This window comes from Eleginops maclovinus, chromosome 7 (genome assembly GCF_036324505.1).
Source record: "Eleginops maclovinus isolate JMC-PN-2008 ecotype Puerto Natales chromosome 7, JC_Emac_rtc_rv5, whole genome shotgun sequence".
NCBI lineage: Eukaryota > Metazoa > Chordata > Actinopteri > Perciformes > Eleginopidae > Eleginops > Eleginops maclovinus.
The window spans coordinates 8,292,582-8,319,319 of record NC_086355.1 but is presented as its reverse complement, the minus strand read 5'-3'; the positions used below and the strand labels follow the sequence as shown (position 1 = coordinate 8,319,319).

At 38.6% G+C, this 26,738-nt stretch overlaps 3 protein-coding genes across 13 annotated transcripts; all 3 read right to left on the bottom strand.

Annotated features, from left to right (window-relative positions):
* Positions 1–8,821: 8,821 nt before the first annotated feature.
* asmtl (acetylserotonin O-methyltransferase-like) lies at positions 8,822–16,013 on the bottom strand. Of its 2 annotated transcripts, none has more exons than XM_063887553.1 (14): positions 15,821–16,013; positions 14,857–14,973; positions 13,938–14,069; positions 13,809–13,856; positions 13,186–13,250; positions 13,034–13,098; positions 12,709–12,817; positions 11,993–12,404; positions 11,680–11,842; positions 11,399–11,577; positions 11,171–11,303; positions 10,949–11,089; positions 10,696–10,818; positions 8,822–10,238 (listed from the first exon to the last, which is right to left on the bottom strand). In XM_063887553.1, the coding sequence occupies exons 2-14, from the start codon at positions 14,947–14,949 to the stop codon at positions 10,033–10,035; spliced, it is 1,869 nt and encodes a 622-aa protein (XP_063743623.1). In that variant the 5' UTR covers positions 14,950–14,973; positions 15,821–16,013; the 3' UTR covers positions 8,822–10,032. The 2 variants fall into 2 exon arrangements, with proteins under 2 accessions (XP_063743623.1, XP_063743624.1); XM_063887554.1 differs by lacking the exon at positions 15,821–16,013 and adding an exon at positions 15,684–15,787.
* A 119-nt stretch (positions 16,014–16,132) lies between these two features.
* p2ry8 (P2Y receptor family member 8) lies at positions 16,133–19,703 on the bottom strand. 3 transcript variants are annotated; one of them, XM_063887558.1, is made up of 4 exons: positions 19,685–19,703; positions 19,130–19,207; positions 17,934–18,279; positions 16,133–17,150 (listed from the first exon to the last, which is right to left on the bottom strand). In XM_063887558.1, the coding sequence occupies exons 3-4, from the start codon at positions 18,245–18,247 to the stop codon at positions 16,376–16,378; spliced, it is 1,089 nt and encodes a 362-aa protein (XP_063743628.1). In that variant the 5' UTR covers positions 18,248–18,279; positions 19,130–19,207; positions 19,685–19,703; the 3' UTR covers positions 16,133–16,375. The 3 variants fall into 3 exon arrangements, with proteins under 3 accessions (XP_063743628.1, XP_063743626.1, XP_063743625.1); XM_063887556.1 differs by lacking the exon at positions 19,685–19,703 and having other exon boundaries at positions 17,934–17,986; positions 18,110–18,279; positions 19,130–19,617; XM_063887555.1 differs by lacking the exon at positions 19,685–19,703 and having other exon boundaries at positions 19,130–19,421.
* Positions 19,704–20,178: 475 nt separating this feature from the next.
* On the bottom strand, positions 20,179–24,882 carry upf3a (UPF3A regulator of nonsense mediated mRNA decay). 8 transcript variants are annotated; one of them, XM_063887097.1, is made up of 11 exons: positions 24,707–24,882; positions 24,216–24,346; positions 24,003–24,109; positions 23,700–23,798; positions 23,420–23,530; positions 23,263–23,318; positions 23,025–23,183; positions 22,792–22,925; positions 22,244–22,544; positions 21,824–21,865; positions 20,179–21,267 (listed from the first exon to the last, which is right to left on the bottom strand). In XM_063887097.1, exons 1-11 carry the CDS (start codon positions 24,845–24,847, stop codon positions 21,091–21,093), a joined length of 1,458 nt encoding a protein of 485 aa, XP_063743167.1. In that variant the 5' UTR covers positions 24,848–24,882; the 3' UTR covers positions 20,179–21,090. The 8 variants fall into 8 exon arrangements, with proteins under 8 accessions (XP_063743167.1, XP_063743168.1, XP_063743169.1 ...); XM_063887098.1 differs by having other exon boundaries at positions 22,256–22,544; XM_063887099.1 differs by having other exon boundaries at positions 24,216–24,322.
* Positions 24,883–26,738: the final 1,856 nt, after the last annotated feature.

Below are 26,738 nucleotides of genomic sequence, written 5' to 3'. Positions count from 1 at the left end.
TATACATAATTAAGGGAGGAAAGTTTAAAGATATAATTGGTACGCTGTTGATAATCTTGATTACCATTATTAAGTCGTTTTTAAAGATACATGACTCTGAGCCATATTTAGAGGACCTAACTTATTAATCAGGCAGCTGTTTGCTGTAGCTCTCTTCGGAGGAATGCAGGAGAGGTACAGTATGACTGTATGTGAGTGTGTGTGTAACAGGAGAAATATTATTTTAATAATCTAGTAAGAAGATTGAGAAAATGTGTTGGACCTGAAACTGATATGCAATGATTAAACAGAGCATTTATGAGGATATAAAAATCAGTGCGCAAAGGGAAATGGAGCTGACAGTAAGAATTAACACAATCAAGACACATAGTAAATCAGTGACTACATGAAACACAGTTACTCCACCACAACGGTGCACATACAAGTTTGTGGTGTAATAATCTTTGTCTTTGTTTCTTTGTATTGTTGCTCTGGCGCAGAGGTCATGTTGTGGGTCTTACCCCCAGGTCTGAGGCTCGCTCTCAGGTGCAGTCTGCCGTCCGGGGCTCAGCTCACCCCCAACCATCCCCAGGCTCCACCGCTGCTCTTCAAAGACTACTTGAAACAACAACAGAAAAGAAAATGTTGAATGAAAGATCAGATAAAACATTGATTAGCAAGAAAACATTGGTAGGTGTTTATTTCCAGATGCAGAATATTTGTTAAAGGTAACAAAAAAATGTGCAGACAGGGAAAAATAAAATCCAAATGAGCAACACTGAAATATTTAATATACGAGTAGACAAACATGTTTAAATGTATAAAAGTATGTTATTGAACATTGATGATTCATTGACATGTAAACATTTAAAGGTATCTTTGAAACCGTTGGTCCAGTTTTGATCACATCTGAGAACTAGGCGTTAAAAGGGGAAAGTACTTTTGAGCTGGTAGACGTACGTTAAATACCAACAAAAAATACCAGAAGTATTCATTACAAAACATTACTGCCACATACTAAGATGATAAATCACAAAATGTTTCAGCCTTTTTTGACTTGACAATCTAATATTTACATCTACCAATTATAATCACAGTAATCTAAACCTCTTAGTGTCACCTCTGAATGGCAGGAGACGCTAACATTCACCATGAAGTTTACATATCATGCACTATATACCCAAACACCAGCTTCCAGGGTGTTGAAAAGATCTTATTTGGGTTTTAGCCTTTGTGAAGATGCTTGTCTTCATAGTCATACTGCCCTCCATTGGTTAAAGCTCATATTACAACAACTGTGCCGAGGGTAAAGTCAGTATTGACACTCCAATTTGACTAATAGCAGTTCATGGTTGTTAGAGTCAGGTGTGACAAAATTATTGACCGCGGTTAAAGACTTCATCATAATGACTCTTACAATATTCCAATCATTACAGGGTCCAACTTCAGACACATTGTTTCCCACAGTACATAAAGTAAAACTCATGTTTGCTCGACTGAGGTCAGATTCTGTCCAGGGTTTTTTCCTCATAATTTATCTCGTCTACACATTTTTCAGCTAAACTCACTGTAAATAAGCCAAATTGATGGGTTATGACAACAGTTCTGTTAGCCAATATGACAGAATTTCAGTTTATTGAACCAAAGGGCTGTGGTTTTGTGAAACTCATAATGCAATACTACACATAGCTGAATGAAGTCATCACTGTACCATCAGCTTGTATTAATTTAAGCCTTTCTTTTCTATCTTATAATACGTGGAAAAGCGATGGTCAAATTACTGCTGTAACTTGTTGCAATGTACATATGGTTGTCATTAAGGGACAAGAGTTTTAATATGCAATTTATTCAAGGTCATAGTCTTGTTTTTCTCAGTTTTAAAGATATTCATTGAATAATCCAATAACAAGTGTGCTACTTTTGTGTATTGATCAAAATATTTGCATCAAAGCTGACTTGAAACACAATTTTCTTGTTGAATAGGTAGTTATGGTTAATAAAGAAAACAACAAAAAACATTATCAGACCTGTAGCTACATTTTACTAGATTTATTTGTTTATCTCAGAAAGATATATTTAGTTAATGGTCCCCATCAGGATCATCAATTTACTTAGTTTATTTTATGAAAATTAGGTAAAAAAATAAAAAGTGGTGACACAAAAGTGGATAAAGCTTATCTATTTAGTCTTTTTCATTATACTATTTTGTGCTGCAGTATAAGAACTTGCTAAAGAAAATACTCAATGTATTTTTAAATGCCGTTAGTCCCTTAAAAGTATAAGGATAGAAATATGTTCCCTATCATTTCAGTGTCATGTGCAAGCTTCCCATAGCACAACAAGAGCAGCACATTCCAAAAGAGATTCTGTTTCATTGCTTTAAATCTATCACATGTCTTAGCTGACATGCATGCTTTTAAAATAAAAATCAATAGAGAAATGAAGCTCTTTCTGTCTGCATAAACTGCGCCTGATTCGACTTCCTAACTGTGTGGGGATGTACAGATTCCTGTGAGCTTTGACGCACCTGTTTGGGAGGCACAACCTAAACCTTTCCCTTTCTGATTGGTGCATGTGATTTTACATCACAGCTCCGCCTCCCCTCCACCCTGGGCAGAGGTCTAATTAGCGAGCATAAGTGAAAACACCGGTGCAGATGTGCTGGGCCTTTCACAAGGTGTGTATTAAATTCCTCTGTAGAAAACATGCATGCAAAGCCTCCCATAATCACACAAAATGCCCATATAAAGCCAGTAAGCAAATAAGTGCAGGGCTGACAGTGTGCCCTTTAAGAAAAAGTCATCCATCTCTCTCTCAGGACTCCTCATCGATCGTCCCTGGACTTAAATGTGTAGGTTGATCAAAGGATGTGTTTTATTAGCTTTAAAGTACAGCTATATATAGTAAGGCTGTATGCAAGACCTGTGTTGTAATTGCTAGAGTATCCCTTAGGGCTTCTATCAAGAGCCAATGCCCTCTTTGCAGCAGTAAGAGGTGAAGTTTATGGGAAATGTGGTGCTGATTTGCTCTGATTTTATAGTACATGTGGCTTGAGACAGAGGTGAGCAGTTAAATACCATAAAGTAGTTTAATTTTGTTAAGGGTTATTATGCCAGACAATTAATTTAAAATGATATATTGGTTTGTAAAAAGATCTTTAAGCAGGTCAGAGTTCATGTCACTTTGTTTAACACTTAATACTGACTATGAAAAATAACTGACAAACCCAAACACAGACTAGTCCGGTGGATTGAAGAATAAATACAGGCTGGTAGAGTTGATGCGCTTTATTACTTACTCTTACTTTTGTAATTGAGGTTATCACTTGTCCTTTAAAGAGAGCACCTTACATTTCCTATTGCCTGCCGTTTTAAAACATCAAAGCTAAGAAGAAATGTGGTTGTTGAGCGGCTATTCATTGCAACAACAGAACAACGAGTAAACTTGAAAAGTCAGACTATGATAAATATGAGGTCAATTTTAACTACGTTTTAACATGAAAATGGTGAAAACAGCGAATGTAAAGTGATAATAAGATGAATGCCTGTAGGCTGACTCCTATTTGTGCTTTACTAGTGAAAATGTTGGACTTTTTGTAACTGTCAGAGAGGCCTGACTGGAATAATGAGTGCCTAACATCTGGGAGGCAAGCTGAGGGTAGCTGATTCAAAGAACTGGTCATGTTTAGGATATTGCCATGATTGAAACCAGATGGCACTGAGAAAACACACACTTTTCACTTTTCATTACGTTCTCATTTGGTGAAAGTCCTTTAGATATAATGTCCCATTCTTTTGAAGATGAGTCGTTACACAATGTCTAAGTGCCTGCAATACCATTTCTTAATGAAATTCATGAGAGTACCCATCGTGTGTAAGAAACCTGGCAACGTATCCACAGCCACGTCAAGAAACTTTATGAAAAACACCCAATGAATCAGACCAAAGTTCAGACTGCTTATTCACTGAATCAAAGGCCTGGACATGCGGAGGAACGTACCAGTGGAGCTTCTCTGGAATAGACGCTGAAACCCCTCCATGTGTACGCTTGTGCACATACAGCCACAGTCCCTCAGGGCCAGGAAGATGGTTTGGCAGGGGATCACGGGGAACAGGTCAAAATGAGGAGCGGGGGAAGGCAAGGCAGGCGGAAGAGTCAAAAGCAACCCGGAGAAGTCTTTGAATCCAGTGGAATTCCTCTCCTCCTCCGCGGCTCCTCTGGGAGGCGTCAGGAGCCTGTGGAGAGAGCGAGGTAAGACGGGGACTGTCAGGAACAAAGCTTCAAATTCACATGATATGTTTAGCTAAAAGGGTGAAAGAGAAATGAATCAAAGCTTGGCTGGATCAAAGAAACGCAACAATAAAGTCAAGGCGGTTGCCATGGGACCAGCAGGAGATGCATATCATTTATAAGTTGTTCTCCAGCTCTGTCAGATGTGGAGGGAATTGATTGTTATTGTTTGCAGGATGAACTGATGCTGGAGGGGGTTAGGAGCAAGGGTCATCATCGCACAGTGAGATATCTCCTCACTTGTTTTAAACAGCAGCCGCCTGTGATTCGTGTCAGAGGCCGCTGCGGAAGCACCTTCAACTCGTGATAACAGACATCAAGACAGACGCAAAGACAGTTTTGTCAACCCCATAAATATCTCATCGGCGCAAACCATTGATAGGCTAAACATTTGTTTTGCATCTTACACTGTCAGAGGTTATGATCATTGTCACTGTTTGAATGTGAAATCAAATAGACTTAAGCTGTTTACTGGAGACTTTCATTTCCATTCATGCAGTCTAAATTTCAAACACATAACTGTGGTAGGATTCTGCTGGTTGTTTTTCTTCCATTTTAAATTCTTTAAAGGGTTAGATTACCTTAATAACAAAAATAATAGTTTTGGTCTCATTCACCAAATTTTTTAAATATCCTGGCACTGCCCTACCCCAATGGGGGTGGATGAAATTTTGTTTATGCGTAAAGTATTAAAGTTGTGGTTAATGGCTAACACCCAAGTAATGAAATGACACGCAACCTTAAGAGAGGCGGAGGAAACTTCCAACAACAACATCAGTAAGAGTCCAGCCAGGAACCATGCTTATAAAATATCTCAAAACCTAAGCAGATAATAAAGTAATACAAAGTAATTATACCATTAAGGATATGTGAGCTGTGAGCTAAGGCCTCAGTCCAGTTTATGCCACAATAGATGTTTATTAAATATCTCAGCTCTGACAACAAAACAACATGCTTTAATTTTAAGACGATAAACTAACAACGAAAATCAAACCAATGCAATGTTAAGTGAACATGATCAGAAAGTGAGTCAAACATATAACAAAAATCTTAATTTCACTTACTAATTTTTATTTTGACTTACTTTTCATCTTTTTAATTCTTTTCAAGTAAGAAATGTGCTTTCATATAAAAACTTATATTAGTTCAAGTGGAACAAAATATTACTCTGTTTTGAAATATTGTTATTATGTCTTCATTACTGACAATTAATGGATTTTCCATGTGTACACCTCCCGAAAAGCAGCCAATTTGATTGACATGACAGTGAGCATGTCATTATTTTTTACAGTTGTGTGTGTGTGTGTGTGTGTGTGTGTGTGTGTGTGTGTGTGTGTGTGTGTGTGTGTTCGTGCAAAGATGAGACCCGTCTCTCTGCTGCTCTCTCAGATTGCACCCATGAGAGCTCCCAAAATAACAACAAAGAGCACTCAGTGGGTCGGATGAAAGCCCTGTCACCAACCATTTCTACACAGAGAGTCTCCTCCCGTACTGTATCACTGAGTGACACCTCACACATCACATGGAGACAGGAAGGGGAGACAGTATCTTGTATTTGACCGCAACAAACATTTCCATATGTTAATGAGATTCTTGTTAGCTTTTAGCAGGGGCCAAGTGGGTTCTGATTGTGAGCTAAATGGTGATTTATTCGGTATTACGCTGTGTCCATATGTTCATGAGTAAAGGTTTGATATGATGGATTACAGAGTAATATGTTTTAGTTCTTTTATTCTTTTAAGGAATATTTAAACACATTGGGAAATACCCTTATCTGCTTCCTTGCAACAAAAAAATGCCCACATATTGATACCACCAGTGTAAGTAACTAAGTAGATGTATTCAAGTACTTAAGTACACTCTTGAGGGATTTGTACTTTACTTTTGCTATTTTGTACTTTTACCCAATTAAAATTAGGAGGTAAATGGTGTACTTTTACTTCCACTGCATTTATTTGGTATATCTTTAGTTACTTTGCAGTTTTGTAATAATGATGTGACATATAATGAGTTCTTAAATAGTTACACCTGGAGTACGTTTCACAAGCAACATGCAGCATACAAAGTTAATTACAAGCAAAACACATTACATATTATTCTGAAATGGGTCAATCTTCATAATGAGAACTCTTACTTTTGTTGCTTTAAGTAAATTTGGATGCTATACTTTTGTGCTTTTACTTGAGTAACATTTTGATTGCAGGACCTATCTTGTAACAACATCTGTGTACTTCTTTCACCACTGGATACCACTCATCCCCAAACTAAGGTCAGGAAGCAATTAGTGTAGCTTGGCTAAAAAATGGAAACAACTATGGCTCTTTATTAAGTGCAAAATTAAGACTCTCCAATGTAATATCTGGTTTTAGTAGCCCTTACACAAACAGAAACGTAAAAAGGTTTGTATACTGTACCTCCTTCGGTCACCATGAGGTCCATGTAACTAGCAGATAGTCCAGAGAGTCACTGCTAGTGGTTGATAATCCCAAAGAAATACTTCCAACACGAAGGCCTGACTCCTTTCAACACCACAACTTTATGTTTTGTATTTATGCTTGCTGCTTCCCCTTGTTTACAGGCCTTATGCTAAGCTACAGGAAGCTACTCACCTTCTTACTCCTGAATATGGAACAGGTGGTAGGCTGTCAATTTCTCTCCTAACTCCAAGGAAGAATGAATATCTATTGGGATAATATAAACCCCTTAAAATCGAAACGTTTAAGTCGGGCACCTAAAAAAGCAAACATACATTAAAACATTTCTGAATTACTGTAATGTAAGAGGACACCAACTTTAAATAACTGATCTGATACTCCAACATCTATACAAATAAGTACTACTTTAACATAGTCTCGACCAGCAGTTAAATCAACAGTGAAAATCCCAAATCAGCTACTGATGTCAGGCCAGAAAAGTACAAACGGCAGAGAAGGACTCCATTGTTATTTCTAACTTGTAGAAGCCCCGAGGTTATTTTTCCTCTGCCTTGAAACAAATCAATGAAGCACGACTCACTTTGAACAATTTCACATTTGCTGAAATCAGATGTGGGTTGAAGAGCCAGCCATCATCGCGCTTATTCTGTTTGTTGACAGAGGAGGACTTTGAAAAAACAAGCCTGTACTTTGAAACAGGTGCCCAAGCATGAGTTCAGTTTTGAGAAGCAAATCAAAAAAACTGAGTGATTAGAGTTAGTGTTTGTTATTCTGCTTGCGACCATTTGAATTCTGTGTATCCTTCCCAAAGTCACAGAGATGCTTTCGGTATAAACAAAGATACTGTATATATTTTAGATAAAAGTTTGATATGGATATTTGCAACATTTCAAACACCTCAGTTTTTCCTGTCAACAACCAATATAACTTGATAACATCAGCCTCTGGTGGAGTTTTCTTTAGCCAATGTTGCCCCCAAGTGGTTACACTTGAAGTTACATGAAGCCTCCCTGGAGTACAAGTTTAAATCACAAGGCAAGCCATATATTAAACCCCATGAAACTGTGCACCCATTATTTTTCAAGCTTTAATTACATCATTCTTATTTAATGTATAGCCTTCTTTCTAAACTGGATAACTGAACTTGTGACTTTTCCATGATGTGTTCTCACTGACTGTTACCAGTAAACCAAACATGCAGTCCACTCAGTTCTCAAACCCAGCTTATCCCCGCTATCAACATATGGAAGTGTTTTCAAATCGCTATCTACTAGCAGCAAATGGTCTTAAATCAGTCATTTTAATATCAAAGCACTTAACACTAGAATGATGATTACTTGCAGGTGGATATCTATGCTGCTTGTCAAGACTGCATTTGAAGAAAATGACTGAGCTCTTATCCGACACGTACAGTACAGCCAGTGTTCAATAGGCAAGATCACATTACAGAAGATTACTTTGGAGTTACAGCAATTTTCCCAAATTACACTGGCCTTTGGTCTCTGGTAAACTTGATTGACTTGAATGGTTTTCATTAGAAGAGCCCTGCAAAGGCTTTGGAGTTGATACTCGTACACAAAAACCAAGGCGTTTGAGGGTGAGCGGGTGCAGATGGGACACTGGAAGTGAACGGATATGCAGATCCTTTCATGGAAATGCTTCATCATGTTTTAAGGGAACAAGAGAATCGGTTGTTTGATTTGTGATGCTCATCTGTGTTTCACCAGCCTGACGTTCTCCTGATACACAACAACCTGGTGTCCTAAAAAGATCTGATCAGTTATGCAATGTGTATGAAGTACTAGATTTATTGAATCAATACAGACTTTCACAATCATTGTGGAAGGGATTGCAATATGTATGATGTATTCAATGTGTGTAGAGAATAAAATATACCTTATGTGATTTACACTGTCCTATTTGAACTTAAGTCCACCCTCCCTCTGTCTCTCCTCATCAAAAGAAGAAAGTCTGAGTAAGGGAAATCAATTAGATGTCACAAAGAGCATGAGCCCAGACTGACAAGAAAATAGCCATGAATAACATGACCACCCTTATTACCCTTCTAAGAAAATGCTCAAGAGAGGGATCCAAAACAAAAAGTAGTCCCGATACACTTTCAGAGTCAAAAAGAATAAGAGATATTTATTCTGGCCACAGATATTCCCACACTCCCATCAGCTGTTTGGATGCTCTAAAAATTCATGCAGTATATCTGTGAGGAATTAAGGGATGCTGGAATATGTTTCTATGCGTTTAGGACATTTCTTACCCTAGTAAAATGCACACATTAATTCCCTAGCTTGGAAACATGAAGTTGAAATGAACGTGAAGTAAAAGCTTACTGTCACTTAATGAGGAAACCATCTCCATACACACATTCACTGGAAAGAATTAAACAGGGAACTCTTTGTTTCTCCAAGTATTCAGAAGAGATCTGCAGGTCTGAGCTGCCATCTTGAGGAGATTTACTGACACAGCAGTTATTTCCAGCACTGTCCATTTCTTATAACTGCAAAATAAATATTTGGGTTACTTTCAAAAGTATCAAATATCACTTTGCTGCGTCTACTGTAAGTTAAGAAGTGACAAGCAAAGTATTTTCTCTGCAGCTTTAATTTGGGAGAGATTAGCGTCAGAGAATAGGTGCTTGGAGTTTGATCATTCTTTGACAAAAAAGGGCAATTATGATCAAACAGACCAAATGTGGCAATAATGTATGCTGTGTTTAAATAGTGCATACAAGACCAAGATGAATGCTGCACATGTACTTCAGAGAATGGTCTGACATGACTCCATTGAAGAAGGCTTGGCTCTCTAATCACTGGAAATCTGCCTCCTATAAAGTTGATGTAAACATGAAGTCATGTGTTAGATATTTGTTATTTCTTCCGTTACTCATTTTTCTCCCATTGCCTCCGTATTGCATCATCATAATATGACACTTCAGAGTTTTTAAGAGGCAGGATGAACTCTCCAGCCACAGCCGTCATCCAGTGGACCACAGTGTGAGTCTTTTTGGAATGAGGAAACTGCATACAGATCACAGAAAGATTTTTACTTAATGTTTAGATTAAAAAAGGATGGTCAAAAATAAAAAATGAAGACACCTATAATAAATCCCAGTTCCCAAGTCTGAGTACTGGATCTCTATCCCCTCAGTCTGCGCAATCATGACAGACTGGTGTCAACTATGAGCACTGTACATCCTCAGGTCCAACAAAACACATTGGTCAAGACCTTAAAACACAAGACAATTATAGAATGATTTATCAAACATATCTCTGTTCTGGTCCAATACCTTAAACATTAACTGATATTTGGTACGTCACACTTTGATGCAGAGCATAGCATCCAGGAGGTTTTCTGTATGTCTGACATGTGCCGTTATGAAGCCATGGCTCTTCAAAAGCAGACTGTATTCGGTTGCGCTCCTCTGTTTCCCCTCGCTCATGCTGAGGGCCTGGAGCAGCCCACAACTAGGGCCACTTCTGTCTTCATCCAGGAAGATCTCACTCAGCAGGAGCCCGCAGCCTGGAGCAAGTGCAAGATGTGTAAGTAGATGTACAACTTCATAAAAAGTAGGTGGTTGTTTTGTTATCCCCTACCCCCCTTTGCATTCATTTGCTTAAGGAAAAGCCTAAAGACCGAAAGAAAAGTGCAGATTGTTGGTATTTTGGCTTGGCTTTGATACAGCCTGCCTTTTTGCTATATGACACAACAACAGATTTTAAATCAGATCAACACCGACAATAACAGGGGACGGCAGCAGTTACACAGAGGCTGTGGGTTATTGAAATCAAAGTGAACTGCAGCCGAACGTTGATATGATCTTATCAGAATGTGGGTCTTATCTTACTGTAAAAAAACCCTGCTAACTGCTAAGTTTTACCGGAAATATCTCATCACTTAGAATGTTATACCAATCATGAATAAAGTAAAAATATATTGCAGTTATGTTATCAGTCAAACAAGTCAAAATATGGAGTACCTGGTGTGCATGCATCTGTGATTTTACTCAGCAGAATATGCACATTCTCATCGGAGCAGTCGTGGAGAACTCTTGCCAGGATGTACAAGTCTGCTTTTGGCAAATCATCTTTAAAGAAGTCTCCTGTTAAGACAGAGAGGAGCCGTAAGTTAAGACCACAGAGAGAGGGAGATATTACTTTGATATTTGAGACCCACAGAATAAGCTGCATTCGTCAGTTTGAGTGTATTTGAATGATGATACGCACACTGACCTGCTACAAATGATACCCTGTTGTCCGTGTGCAGAGGTTTGAAATGTTCCCTCAGCTGAACAATTGTTGGCATGTCAAAAACTGTCACAGACAATCCAGCATGGGCTTTAGTGAACTCGTAGGCCATGGCCCCAGTGCATCCTGGAAAACACAAAGAAGATTAGTAAAGGAAAGGTTGACCACTCAAAGACACCATTTTAAACCTTAACTGTCTCTCCTTACCTCCAAGATCGCAGGCAGTTTTAAAACTTGAGAGGTCAAAGGCTGTTGCTACAACTTTCCCTGTAACTTTAGCAATGCTGTGCATGGCATTCATGAATCTCAGTTTGGTGTCTTGGCTGCTGTTGAGAGTATCCTTTAAATAGAAACAAATGACATAGAGGAACAACAAAAATAGCATCAAGTGTGTCTCTCCCCACATTTTACCCATCGGAACATAGAGATAATCACCTGATCCTTGGATGTCTGGCCCAAAGCCTTTTCACGTTGGCTGGCTCCCTCCTGTACGCCACTCTCAAGGTGGGAGAAAATAGGCCACACTGTGTTGTTACAATGCAGGATGTGATCCCGCAGCGAAAAAGGAGCATCCGACAGCAAAAAGCATGTGGACAGATCTGTGTTCTCGTACACTGGAGTGGAGACACCATAAAACATGTGAGATTGAAGTTCACTACTAAAGTCTCTTGAAGTAACCATCACGTAATTATAAACACAGATGAATGCTGACTAACTTCTCTCTTTGCTCTTCAGCAGACCCAGAGATACACAGGCCTCCAGCAGGCATTCAGTGCCCTTCACGGAGGCTTTGATCTCCTGGGCAACCTGTGCTGCACCCAGCCCCGGCCTACTGTGGAGCACGTCAAACACACACATCTTGGATGCGGTAAACAGCGCCTGGATTTTTGGAAAAGGAGGAATAAATACAGAAGTGTGACTTTTTTTTTTAAGGGATTGTGAATTCAACATTGTCTGATACTTGTAGACTGTGAAGACCATGAGACATAAGCAACACAACATATGAATCCCAGGTTTATTCCTAAGTACCTTTGAGGCTTTAAATCCATCCATTAAATGCCTGATTCGCTGAAAGTCTTCTTTTTTTGGTTCACTGTCCTCAGGCTCCGTCACATTGAGCTCATTCATCTGCTCTCTGCTGGTCATCGGTGGTATTTTTTTATTCCCAGAGCCTTTTTCCCCTTTATGTTTCGACAGGCTGTTGACCAATGTCCTGGAACTCTCATCTAATGAGAGTTTAGAGGTAGTGTGAGTGTCGTTGTGGTTCAACCAGACAGTTGCAGTTTGTTGGTCAGAGGAGGAAGTAGAGCAGTTGTAAATAAGGTCCAACTGCTTGCAAAAGTGGTTGAGGGGGAAACCCACAACATTGAGGAAGTCTCCATGGACGTACTCTACCAGCATTCCACCGAGAGCCTGAATACCATAGCCTCCTGCCTTGTCCCTGAACACACACATACTCATTATAAAGCAACATGAACACATTTCTTCTTTAAATGCAGAACTAATCAAATATTACATCACTGACCCAAGTACAGATTTTACTTTGTGCTGACACATTGTCTGTGTGAAAGGTGGAAAGGCAAACATATCTGACAAAAAAAAGTCAAGCATCAAAGTCCAAAAAGCAACAGGTTCATGAAGAACCCACTCAAACGACCTCCACTGAACAAATGATTGGTTAAGTAACCACACCAAAAGAAATCAACAGCTATTACACATGTCAAAGTTCAAATGGTCATACTCACATGGGTTCACCGCTATTGATATACTCCCACAGCATATTTTCCGAAAGATCCGCAAACTTCACTTTTGTTTCTTCGTAGAAGTCAATCAGCTGGTAGTCCACTTCTTCATCTGGGGAGCAGGCAGGTTTTTAACTGATGTGTCTACAACTGGAATCATTTGACCAGTGAAGCCCTTGCATATATATTTAAAATCCCAGTGTTGAATCATACAGTATATGTGTTCTCAAAGACAAAGACACTAAAGAAATAGACATTTTAAAACTATTTGAAATGAATGTTTCAACCTTTTTGTGTCACCAAATTTTTCTTATTCAACTGTACTTACTTTCTTTCTCATGGCAGAGGATGATTGCCACACCGGTGAAGACACTGTGCTCTTTACCACTCAAGCTGACAGGGAGAATACAGAAAAGAGGAATTGTAAACAATACCAGCCGATTCCCGTGTTAACTAAGCATAGCTATGGAAATGACTCACCTCGAAAGCATTCTGTAAGCATCATCTTTGTCCACAGGTTTCTCCAGAATCACGCCATCTACAGTCTGCAGAAATTAAAACAAAAGTAAATACATAATGTAAAAGAGCTGGTAAAATTTTGGATCGTGTTTGGTCAATGTGCTAAACCATGGCCGAATTCTAACACGATCATAAGTTGTGTCTAGAATGTGAATTTTTTCATATAAAATCTGCTATTTACTGTCGTGGCCCAGGTAATATTATTTTCATAATTAAGTACTGTTTTAATTGAATAAATTCAACAATAAAACCATGCTAATTTCAGCTAATTTTAGTTGTGGACTATTCAAATGATATTGTGTAATGAATGTTACATCCCATGAAAATCATGAATATGCCCACAGCCTAACTATGTTAGCCTTAAGTAAAATGAGCAGGACAACAATATATATAAATCATATATTAAACCAGTCAACACACTTCAAATATAGGCTTATAACACGATGTTTGAACACTTATACGGGAAATTATGAATGGATACAGAAAAAACTGGCACCAATGCTGTGCTGCTGTCCAGCAAACACATACAACATGTATAGCACAGAGAAAGAAACAAAAATAACATTACGCTTTATTCCTCTTACCACAATAGTGTCTGCTCCAATAACGATATCCGGAGTCTTCAGGTGTTTCTAGAGCAAAGTAATCCACACTAAGTAATCAAAATGTAATGATAATACATATACTGTCATGCAAAAAGGAGCTTATCTCACAAAAGGCATCCTGCGGGCCACCTCCAGGGCTTTCTGCCTGGCTGTCTCCACAGCATACTCATGAGGTGCTTTGAAAAGCCCCTTGTCAAGAGTCTCTTTGAACCAGGATGGTACCACCTGAAAGCGTAAGCCCTGAAGTGTAGGAGAGAAGAAAAGAAACAATATAATTGAATAAGATATATATTAATATTTGAATCATCATTTTAGATTAAAATAACTGACTTTTGAGCAGTAGAACAATGAGGGGTGTGTAGTCATATTTATCTGTGCTTTTTCTCTGCCAAGGAATACAGGTAAATATAAGCCTTTCTGTAATACCTTATTTTTTAGAAATGTTATTAATATTCACTTTAACCTGTTAAGTTATAAACTAAACACATAATGGCCTTATAGGATATATAAAAGGGTAAAATATTAAACGGTTGTAAAAATGATCAGTGATCGCAGTGTTACCTTTTAAAAGGCAATTCATTTACCCTAAACATATTTTCTTTAGGCTACATCAATGTATAAACTGTATATGCGATAAGCTAATGTTAGTCAATCCATCAGTCTAGTTATGAATAAAATACACATTATCAATCATTTTTGTTCAGCCCGGTGTTTCTCAACCTTATTGTACGATTGCACAAGAGCTTGCCTGATATACAGATTGTATAAAGAGAGTCTTACAAAACACCTATATGTGTTGGATTTGTTACTTGTTTGTAGATACAAATCTGTTACTTTCATTCAATATGTTGCATTTATTTTCAAAATGGCTTGACAACCCAAGAAGGATTTATTTATGACAGACTAAAAAAGGGAAACTTTGTTCCAGCTCTACTCAATATTTTTCAATGTGTTCACAAAGAACATGTGCAGGTGTTGTGATATATATAAATATAATTCCTATGAGTTTAACCAGGATGCAACATACCGCATTGCTGAGAATCTCAAGTCTCCTAGGAGAAGCACTGGCTAGCACAACCAGTTTACCAGAAAGCTTGGAAATGACAGGGTTCAGCACCATGATGACCTTCTTGTCTCACTGCCCCTAAAGTGATGAACAGAGTTAAACATTACAGAGGTGGCCTAGTTTATCTGATAGACTCAGCAAAGAAGGAGTCAGATGACTGCAGCTGCTTTGTAATGCACTGTCAGAGGGCCAGTTCATATATTGCTGAAAGAATCATTGGCTTATTAGTCTGTCAATCAACATGACAGTACTGAAGTAATTCTTTAAGACACATACAAAACATTCACTGGTCAAAGGATCTCAGACGTGAAAGTTTGCTGCTTTTAATCATTTTAAATTACATTATTTTGGTTTTAAGGAAATCAAGCACATTCCTTTGTGCACTGCGATACGTAATGGTCATTTTAGTTGTGTGTCTTTAGTGCATACTGCACAAAATGAAGTACTTCAACGGGCAGAGCTGCTGAAAAGAACTGTAACTACAACTACACAGGATTATTTAATGCATAGTCTATTCATTAAACTACTGCAGCACAGACACAGCAGATAAAGTTAGAAGTTTCCCAAACAACTCTGCCTCATGCCAAAGTGTTTCACGTGACTTTAAAAGTGTACATACATAATCACTACTTAAAAGCAGATACTTAACATTAAACAAGTAACTTTATATAAACTCCTAACGTTAGATGTGTTAACATTCGACATGCACAGTTAAAAACTTCGCTGTCCTTGTTGTGTTAACGTTTTGTTAGCTTGCAGCTAATACGCTTTCTCACTTGTTTTCTCACTTGTTTTCTCACTGTGGCGTTTGGTGAGTAAGTTCACCACCAACAAAGTGAATCTGTTGAATTAAAAAACTAATCTCAAAAGGAGGTTTGCATTTCTGAGAGAAACATGACAGTACATAATGCAACATATCTCTTACCTTGTGCTGTCTGGAGACTGACAGTTATAGCTGCTTGCTACGACCAGCAACGTCAGCGCGCATGCGTGGTGACGTTTCATAACGTGAGCGGATCCTCCATTCACACAGCTTTAAAGCACGGCTCAAATGAACCTTTCTCTTGCGTTGGGTCATAAGCCCCTTTCTATACTATTTTCGGTCCAAATTGGCCGTTTTTTTCCACAGTGATATCTCTGGAACTATACAATTATGATGGTTGACATCTCATTTGAACAGCCAAAGCAAGTAGAATCAAGGGGTGGCAGAGAGAATGACACCAGGGGTATAGTATAGTATGTTACAATGAGTTTATTCACATTTTATTGACATGCTATATATATTTGGTTAAAAAAATATACAATATCTACAATTCATCTTTAATATTTAAAAGAAAAAACTCATACAATAGGTAAAATGAATCAGCTGCATCCTGTTCATGTAATAGCTCGAATAACTCTCGGCAACCGCCTCATTTTTATGGTTTCTGTCTTGCGCTCACTTCCCTAATCACGGAAGTTACACCCTTATCTCTTCCTCTCATTTTGTTGATCTACGCTGTGGATAAGATACCTTGCTGTCTTCTCTTTCTAAACTATCACAATTGTAATGTGCCGAATAAGAACACTCCTTATGCTTCGTCTTCATTGAATCTGCACTACTCTGACTTGACAGATTCATTAGCTTTCGCAGCTTTTGTCGGAATTCCTTACAAGCAAAGTAATAAATGAAAGGGTCCAGGCAGCTATTCAGGCAGCTCAAACAAAGAGACAGTTTGTAGGCCATGTAGAGAGACTGGCCATAGAAAAGTTTCAGCACAGCGTGAGCAAACAGGAGGATGTTGTTGGGAGCAAAGCAGAAGGTAAAGACCAGGAGAACAACGGAGATCAGATGTATGGCTCTCTTTTTCTGAGCTGTCTTGGAATCTTTGGCCAGTTTGAGTATCACTCTCACATAGCAAAATGTTGTGACACAGAAAGGGAGGAGAAAAAGGAAGAACACCATGCTGAAGAGAAAAGTAGCCCAGGCAGCCTTTGACGGGAGCATTTCTCTCTTCAGTATGTCAAAGCATGTGGTAATCTTGAGTTCAGGAATGTAAAAGGTCAGATCTGTTTTCATCAGCGGGTGCAGAACACTGAGGACCAAACCCCACATGAGCATGCAGCTGATGATAGCGATGATCTTTTTTTTCCCAGTTCCTACTTTATCTCTATACCGCATGGGCAGGATGATGCCCAGGTAGCGTACAATTCCGATGGCCATCATGGTCAGGATGGAACAGTACATGTTGGTGTAGAAGACAAGGGTCATGACACTGTAGGATACACACAAGAAAAGTGTTTTAGTTAATCCTTTCATCAAGCAAAATGTAAAGTTTAAAAGTTAGTATAAAGCTCTCGGTTTTCCTTTATATGGACCATAAAACTTTAGCACACAGCTGAACAATATAGCTTAGCGTTAAATCTGGAAACAGGCAAAAAAGATAACCTGGCTCTGTTCAGAGATAACAAAAAACCACCCGAGAGGACCTTTAAAGCTAAAAATTGAACATGGCATGTCTTTGATTAATCCTTATGTGAAGTGTGGAAAAGGTCCATTTGTGTTTTTAGGGGAGGATTAGTGTAGGACTATAGCTTATTTCTTGACCACGGGCCTAAAGAAATAGTCTGGCCTTTAACTGGTCCACATAACCTTTAGTGTTCAGTTTCTGTATCAGATTAAACAAAGATGATACGAAGGGTTAATCAGTTAGCTTTAGAGATGATTGCCTGCAGTTTTAGTTACTTTTGTAAAGTGCCAGTTTGTTGTGCTAAGCTAATCAGCTATCGGATGTAGATTCATTTTGAAGAAACATCAGTGGTATTGAACTTCTCATCCAACTATGGGCAAGATATCAATCACATTCCCAAAACCTATTCCAACTGGTGGACTGTCAATAAACACTGAGTATTTGTGAAAACAATACAAATCCTGAAAAAAACGACATTGAAAAGTGAAGTTCCAGTGTATTTACAGATGCCACTACTTGACGACGGCTGCTGAAGGGGAGTTGCTCACTCTCACTTTAACATTGCTCTTCAAATTATGAAAAAAATACCTGCACATCATGGATCCCAGAGTCCAGTCGTATCCTTGGAGTTGGTAGGTGATCTGAAAGGGCAGGGCAGCGCCAACGGCCATGTCGGTGAGGGTGAGATTAATCATGAAGATGATGGAGGGGGTCTTTGGGTAGGTACGGAAGATGAGGAGCCACATGGAAAGGCCATTTCCTACCAGGTTAATGACAGTGACGATCATGTAGATGACAGAGATGGTAATGCTGGTGTTCACACTCAGAAACAGGTACAGAGTGGCGTTGTCTAGCTTGAAGCTGTGATTGCCCGTCATGACTGGATGGGAATGGCTTCTCATCACCAGAGTCGACCTTTTACAAACTTGTGGAGCTGTTGGAAATAAAGCCGTTTCATATACATCGTAATGTTAATGTTTTTATTTGAATGCAGGCATCTCACAAAAATGACTGTAGACTGGAGCTTTAGTGAGGGATCACTGAATTGCAAATTCTTGTTTTTGCAGGTGCACTAGTGATTGATCTTTAAGGTGTGAACATTATGTTTCAATCTTCAGAAGCTCTGTGTTTTGTTTGCATTCAAATAGTGCAATTGAGTTTTCACACAGGAAAAGACCTATTTCAATTGTGGTGAAGATCACGAACCGTCACATAAGCAATATGAACATAAATGTCTAAACTTTAACATTATAAAAGGCTTAAAATGGTAGGTGAGACAAACTGTGTTCTATCTTTTTGCTGTGTGAAAGTTTCCCACTTCATCTTTTTAGGGAACAAAAAACACTTTTCATTCCCATGTGTTTTACATGTGTTGTAATGCTGGTGGTTTCCATAAACATGTCTAATTCAATGGAAAGTCCCTAATACTACAACAAAGAGTAGAATTATGACAATGGTTTCACCTCTTGGAATCACAGCAGAAAAAATACATTGTATTGCAATAATCATAAAATGCAAATATATATTTATATTTATTTAATCAAATTATTCACCTTTGACCTATTGTTTCCTTTTTGTGTGTTTTTTGTGTTTGTGTTAAAAAACGAAATAAAATGATGGCACATTTAGCTCGACACATGTACAAATGATGTGTTGTAGTAATAGTAAAAAAACTCATATGGAGCAGTTAAGGCCAATTTCAAGTCAACATTTAAAATGTACAAAAGTAAATATAAAGTTCTTCTTATAAATCCTTAAAGTCCTTATAAGAAATAAACACTTACCTATGAAAACTGAAGCAGAAGAACCAAAAGGTAGATTATCAATGTCGGTTGTAGATGGAGGTACAGATATTGTGACTCCTGACGAAACAAGATTTGTCGTTGTATAGTGGTAGAAAGAGAGGAAATGGATCATGTGACAATCTTTTCATCCTGCCAACGGCTTCAACAGCCACGCAATAGATTCAGTCGTGAAAATGGAAGGTCTAAAACTCCCCACATGCTAACAGCATGGAGAACACACACATCAGGTGTCCTTACAACGTGATTCATGAATTGACTATTTCTATACATGTAGGATAGCTGAACAGTAAAAAGGGCTTATTTGAAAAGCTGAACCGAGAAATTAAATCATATCTAGGAATGACATTTTGGGGGTTTTCTGATTCGTTAAAGGGAATGAAGCACCTACTTTCAATATTAGTCATTGTCAGTTAAATCACTGCAGTCAAAAAAAGTTGTGTCTGTAACATGCTGAATAAAAAAAATCCCTATATGTGGTTTAAGATTTAATTGTATATCCAAGAATAAAGACTTTTGAATACTACCCATACTCACACATTTGGAATATTCTAATCCAAGTAATGATACAATGTCTCAAGCTGCTTTTCACACGGCTCACTGGTTTTGTTTTTATGAAAGTGGCTTCCTGTTGATTATGATAGTTCTGCTTTGTCTGGGTGACAGTGTCACTGACGCTGTCAGAGAGATTGTACTGATTAATGCAATACAGAGCATTTCCTAAAAAGAGTTAATCAATACGTGCAGTGGAAAAAAGGTTGACATTTGTTATCGATTTGGATCATTTTTCTTTCAGTATGAATAAAGTACACACCCACTACAGTTACTGCTGTGTAGTCATATTTTCACACAATGCTAAGTATAATTGAGTCACCCAAACTGTCAGAGAACGCCCATAAAAACTGAAACACTTATGAAATCTCTTACAAAGGAACTTAAAGAGCTTTATTTTTTCACAACTAAGAGAGAAAAAAAGGAATAGCTATGATAGACAACGGTTAGGTCATATGCAGAAATAACATCAGGCTTGGTAAACAGACATATGACTTTATCAATATTTGTGGCTTTTCAATGTACATTTACTTGACAGAATGAATACAAAACCATGCACACCGCATAGAAAATGTATTGTTTTATTTATCTGTGTCATAATTGTTCATAATTAAATTCCCAATGCTTCATAGACATTTTGAGATTATGTTCTTCTTGGCTCATGGGTGGTCATGTACAAAGCTTAGAGCTCAGAAAACAACAATGTCCTTTTCGATAACACCGTATAATATGACAGCCCAAATGTATTAAGACACATAAAAACTAGGAAAAGGCGGGAAAACAGTGTCCTTTTCTCATGAATAATAACTCTTCTTCCCTCTCATTCGCTCAATTTACACAAAAAAAATAAACACAGGATTTCATCTGTGGAATTTTCTACAGCCATTATTTGCAAGATTTACTTACGTTATATTTAATCTTTAAAAAAAAGTGTATTAAAAACATCCAGGTTCGGATAAGCCTACAAAGGCTCAGTAACACGATCAGTTGCAGAGGATGAGGTAATGTCTTCAGCAGGAAATTGATGGTGGATATCACAGGTGAGCTGCCTCTTATCACAATGTTTCAACATAGTGGTATTACTGTATGACAATGGTTGTTGTGCTATCATAAAGGTAACTGTTATTTTTTGTTCGCAGTATTTTATCACATGCTTTATTCATAGACAGACTAAACACTGAGATAAAATACGTAGTGTGTATTAACAATGTTCGTGCTCAAGCAAAACAGAAACTTTAACCAACATTAGAAGCTCTGGTTCATTATTAAAAGACTGTCTGTTTTTGAAGTGCGTTTCTCCCACAATTCAGTTCAGGACTTTTAAAAGATCATTGATGACCTGTCAAACCTGTCCGCATCATCTTAGACTTTGTTTTCAACATCCATCCTGCTCACTGTTCATCTTTACTTTTCTCCATCCCTGTTGCCATAGTGACAGCCTCGTAACAGTGCTCCGTCCCGGACTCAGGCGAGTGTCCCACGGCGATGCAGTCGTAGCCTTTGCCAGCCGAGCTCATGCGCTTCCTGTTGCGCGCGCCCGGCTGATAGAGCTGCATGGCGGGACGGTCCTGCAGAGAGACAAGAGAGCAGAGACATGGGAGAGACAAGCAGCACACATTTTGAATATACAGTCATTTATCTTTACCTACCTAGCTCTAGGCTAATCTGATTCCGGTTTTATTTTGAAAGTATTCTCACCTTTTAATGTCTGATTTTATTTCCTGTGTGTGTGTGTGTGTGTGTGTGTGTGTGTGTGTGTGTGTGTGTGTGTGTGTGTGTGTGTGTGTGTGTGTGTGTGTGTGTGTGTGTGTGTGTGTGTGTTCTGTTTGCCTAACTGACTCTATCCTTTAGCCTGAAGTCTCCTGCATTATGGTCCTAAGTAAGTAAGTGAACATAGAGGTAGTATAAAGATGAACTGATTCATAAACTCTTAATTAAGCCTTTGTTTAATTCTAATGGTCTGATCTGTATGGTTTATTGTTCATGTATGTAACAATCATAAATGTATCCCTCCATCACTGAAAGATCAACACTAATAAATAGTTGTATTTGATAAGCCAAACACGGATACACACACACAAACATGCCATTATCCTTATGAGCAATTTAGGATCTCACATTCACCTTATTTGCATGTTTTTGTTCTGTGGTGGGAATCTGCAGCACCTGGAGGAAACTAGTATAAACAAAGGAAGAACTCCACACAGAAACACTGAAGGCACGAATCAAACCCTGCACTTTTCAAACCAAAGCCCTTTCCTGTTTACATGACATTTGAGAAATACGATTAGTGTAGAAAGCTGAGTGTAATGTGGTTTAGTTATGATAAGTGCTCTATCCGGATCACCTATATGTCAGGCCGTAAAGACACCTTTATATGACACAAATACACTGAAAGTTAAGAAACATGATTTTTCTGAGCCGATGATTATTAACTGTAAGTAAACAAAATACACATTTCAACAAACATTTGAAACATAGTTGCATGTTTACATCATGACACAAAACAAGTAGTGGTTACCATCCCCCCATTCTCATGCTCACCTTCTCGCTCACCTTGTTTCGGAGGCGTTCCTTCCTGTTACCCAGGTCCTCCCTGTCCTCCTTTCCCAGTTTGTCTCCACCATCAGGGCAGTAAGAATAGCCATGATGGTGCCCCTCTTTCTTGGCTCTGTCTTGGCAGTAGCCCTTCCCCCATTTTGTCTCATCTTTACGGCGCATAAACTTGTCAAACTCATAGTGGTGTCTCTGTCGTTTCCTCTCTTCATCTTTCCCTCGATGGTCCTTTTCTCTCTGTCTGCGGCCATGCTGCTCTCTCTGCTCCTTGTCACTCTCAGGTTGACCTCTAGTGTTCAGAGTGGGGATTGCATAAACATAACTTTATATAATTGTCACAAAACACAGCTGTGTATGAGGATTTTCTATCTTAAAATAAAGATACAATTATGTATTTAAAACAATTTGACCTATAGAAGAGAGGTTGTAATCAAGGTTTTAGCAACAACAACAAAACAAATGAAATATGCCAGAATATTAAGCGGTAACACATTTTTTATACTGGGAATCTCAGACTATGCCCAAACAATCCTCACTTTTCTTTGGGTTCCTTTGACTTCATTTGTCCTCCGGCTTTCTCCCATTTGCATCTGTCTGTCTCCCCAATGTCACTTTTGTCCTTCATCCGGTCTGAATCAACGTCATCGTCCCTGTCACTCTTCTTTAGAAGCTGAATATGCAGATAATACAGGACAATTTCATAACTAAACCAATACGCTCCAAACAACAAGGACAAACAAGTCTCAAAATGAGCATGATGAAGCATTACCTTGATTTTAATGTCTTTATCAGACAGTTTCCTCTGTTTCTCTGCCTCTTTGCGCTTGCGTCTCTCCTCCTCCCGTCGCTTTCTCTTCTCCTCCTCCCTTTGCCGTTTCTTTTCGAGCTCTCTTCTCCTCCGCTCCTCTCTCTTTTCCTCTCTTATTCTCTGTTGGAACACGTGTCATTTTAGAGAAGAACAAAGCAATTTGTAGGTCATCACTTACAATTTAAATGGTTTTTTTTACCTGTTTCTCAATTTTCTTATTTTTTATGTACTCCAACAGTGGGGTTGTCCGTTTGGCTAAAATCAATAAAAGGGGTAAAAATGAAGACAAGTTTACTGAGGCTCAGTATTTCTTTTGACTTATATATACCAGAATTTTGATAAATGTGGTACTGTACCTATGAGCTCTCTGGTCTTGGCCTCTATCTCTCCCAGCAAAGTCTCAGGGTTGGCCATAGACTTCTCCTCATCACAGGAGTAATTTTCCAAGAACCGCTTATATTCTGGGTCTGAGGGAGTGTAAGATCAACAGTGAGAATATTATATTCAAAGATTCAAGAATTGTTTTTTAGTATGTCTTAAATCCATAGTAATATTACAATCAAAGGCTGCATATAATGTCTAATGCACTGTATATGGGCATATTTTAATGATGGCTCAAGCTTTGTATTTTTCTACCTTCTTCAATGCTCCCGGTTTTGGCATCTTTCTTTTTTAGCTTCTTCTTTGAGATTTTCTGAAAGGGGGCAAACTCCACCACTGCAGGGTACTCTTGTCCTGGGTAAATATTGAAATAAAAGGCAGTTCATCATTTAACAGACCAGTAATCAAATAGTAACTATGGCAACAAAAGCTCTAAGGTCCTCTCACGATCAATAACATTTAGGATATTGCTGTAAAACAAACACATCTTTGTTTGGATTTAATGTCCTGCCCTTAATGGCCACCAAAGTGTTACTGAGTTCAAACAAAGCTAAATACCCTTGTTGTCAATGAAGACGTAGCCATCAAATCTGTCCCTGAAGAGAAGGATATCTTCCGGGATTTTAAAGTTAATATATGCTCTGGAGAACAAGTGGGGATAGAGGCTGTTGAAAAAGAGAAAGACAAAGAAGGAGAAGTCATTCAAATGATCATGTCCAGGGAAATGGCAACAATATTTGGTAGCGTAGGCACAAGTTTGCTCATGATTACCTTTGATCGGCTGGAAAGAACTCAAAATAGTCGTAGGATGGGAGCGGACTGAGCTGTTCCTCTAGCTGGTCCTTTGACAGGTTTGGTGGAAGCCTTCGAATCACGACCTGTAGGTTGCAGCATTTAAAAAACTGGACACAGACATACTGCTGCTTTATTATAAAACATTATTTTAGACTGTATGTTTTGAGTCCCTAAATTTAGGTATGGGTACCATCCTTTAATAACGCTCTGACCTATCAATGGGCTAGTCATTACAAACTCATGCTCAGCAGACAATGTGTTATTCTAACCATCTGAAGTTTATTTTTAATTCTAATGGTAATACCAAATTTCAAGAGACACCATGTGTCCTAAAACAAATAGGTTTGGAGTATAGACCTTCCTCCTCCTGTCGCTGTCCGCGGTGCTGAAATGATCCCACCTCCCTCCATTTCTGTTTTCCACACAGCGTAAACAATGCGACACATCCCAAACGATCGACTACCCACCTTGGTAAAAACCTCTTTCTTCTCTTCTTTCTGCTTCAGGTTTCCAGGAATGTTTTCCTGCTCTCTCGGGATGTCTCTAAACTGTATCTCCACGATGCTTTTCTCCTTGCCCACGGTCATTTGGTCCTTTTCAGACCTCATTTCTCTCCATCTCCCTCTTGCCGGTGTTAAGTCGATGTAATCTCGCGAGAATGTAGTTATATCGCGAGTGCAGCGAGATTTAGACAGATAGCTTTTTTGTTCGAAACTGTGGCCATATATCTGCTAGGATGACCACATATAGCGTACACCCAGGATGGGAAACAAAAATGAGCAATAGTTGCATTTAGTTGACTGGGTAATATTTGTATACATTTATAGGTCTGCTTGAATAAGAACTATGCTTGAATAAGAACTAATACACTATTTCTGAGTAATGTTTATCATATTGAGGGATTATAACCACGAGCTATTGCAAGTATCACTTCTTTAAACCTGGTTGGTGGGGTCGTTTATTGTATAACATGTTAGCTTTTAAGTCTTATCATTACGTGTGATAATAGTTTGATATTGGCTACATTATTCTTAAATTTCAATCTCAATAAAGACAATAACAATTAAAACCATTCAAATATAAAGGAGTTCATTGTTTCCTTTTGAATCGTAAAAAAGTCAATATAGAGGTTGCAAAATATGGGAATACTAATATAAAGTAAGCCTGGAAGTAAAAGCATATCATCTGTTTCTTTCCACCACTGTCTACAAAGTTCATAACCTATGGAAATATTTGTACTTTGAAGAGATATGTGTTCATTTCAACCAAAGCAAAAACATGGACACCACGTTATGCTCATACAAACTTTTTTAAATACAAAAATCATTTATTTTAGAAAAGCTCAAATGACTAACATAGCTACCAGATATCAGTTTTTTTGTACGTTACTGTTGCATCACTGTATACATGTTTTTAGGTTTATACATCACACATTTAGGACTACACTGTGGTCTTTAAAAAAAACTCATTATGTCCCAGAGTCAATGTAAATGTTGGTTGGAGCAGGCACCGTACAGTTTCGGAGACTGGCTGCGGGGTTTCACGCTGAACGGATCCGCACAGAGCGAGCTGCCCGGGGGGACGCTGCCCGAAGAGACCAGGCATTCAGTGGTGGAGGAGAGGCTGACAGACCGCCCTTGGACACTTCGACAGGGTACTGAGGGAAAGCAAAGAACGTTTTACAAAATATCGTTACAAATGGAAATATGTGACGTTTACATTTTTCAGTAGCCTAAACCCCATTAAATCCTGGTGGCCATGTTTGTCACATGTTCAAGGGGAAGGGAATTGGTTTTATAAACTTACCACTGAGGAAAGTTTGCCTGCCATTGCTGGTTTCCAAACACAGCCGAGCACTCTCTGGTGTGGACACGCAGCTCTTCAGGCTGGGGACAAACGTGGAGCAGGTGTCCAGGTCCCGGCAGACCTGGTCTTGGGTGTAAATGACATCCGACTTAGAGGGAGTACAGCCCATCTCTCCTGAAGTTACAGAAGCTCTCCATTGGAAAAAGTCCGGGAGGTAAACGGAAAGCATTGTATCTAACCTGTTAATATCAGGGGAGGGATGAAGAGGAGCTGTGAGGGACCCTAACCCCTCCTCTAAACCTGAGCATGAAGGGAGGATGTCTACATCTATCTCTGTGCATGCGTTTCTCTGCAGTGGTAGGCATTACAGGGGGGAACTCTGTTTTACATTTTATAACTTTTCTTCCATAAAACTCATATCTGACAAGGATTCACTGCTTAACATTTGTTAATAATCCAGTTGATTTGCAATTGTTCTTTGGTTTAACTCTATAACTAATACATGTTATATGTAGGTAGGTATCATGATAAGGACCTTGGCATCTACATGATGAAATGTATGAGTGCTAAAAATCATTATCTTGTTTCTTAACATCAACAATTTAAACCTTTAGTAGTAGAATATGCTTGTTAGCGGAGGCAACTCTCGTTTAGACACTAAAGATGTTACCCACGCTATCATTTTAAAATTGT

Excerpts from the sequence above, each read along its gene's own strand:
- asmtl (XM_063887553.1), bottom strand. The coding sequence starts at position 14,949 with ATGGTGCTGAACCCTGTCATTTCCAAGCTTTCTGGTAAACTGGTTGTG. Across the intron at positions 13,251-13,808 it reads TTGGAGCAGACACTATTGTG|ACTGTAGATGGCGTGATTCT; the intron begins GTAAGAGGAATA and ends TAATTTCTGCAG. Across the intron at positions 11,578-11,679 it reads GCTGAAGAGCAAAGAGAGAA|TGTACGAGAACACAGATCTG; the intron begins GTTAGTCAGCAT and ends TCTCCACTCCAG.
- p2ry8 (XM_063887555.1), bottom strand. The coding sequence starts at position 19,262 with ATGATCCATTTCCTCTCTTTCTACCACTATACAACGACAAATCTTGTT. Across the intron at positions 18,280-19,129 it reads TTCTGCTTCAGTTTTCATAG|CTCCACAAGTTTGTAAAAGG; the intron begins GTAAGTGTTTAT and ends TATTTCCAACAG. Across the intron at positions 17,151-17,933 it reads CTGGGATCCATGATGTGCAG|TGTCATGACCCTTGTCTTCT; the intron begins GTATTTTTTTCA and ends TGTATCCTACAG.
- upf3a (XM_063887097.1), bottom strand. The coding sequence starts at position 24,847 with ATGAGGTCTGAAAAGGACCAAATGACCGTGGGCAAGGAGAAAAGCATC. Across the intron at positions 23,319-23,419 it reads CAAGACCAGAGAGCTCATAG|CCAAACGGACAACCCCACTG; the intron begins GTACAGTACCAC and ends TATTGATTTTAG. Across the intron at positions 21,268-21,823 it reads AACAAAAACATGCAAATAAG|GACCGTCCCGCCATGCAGCT; the intron begins GTGAATGTGAGA and ends GTCTCTCTGCAG.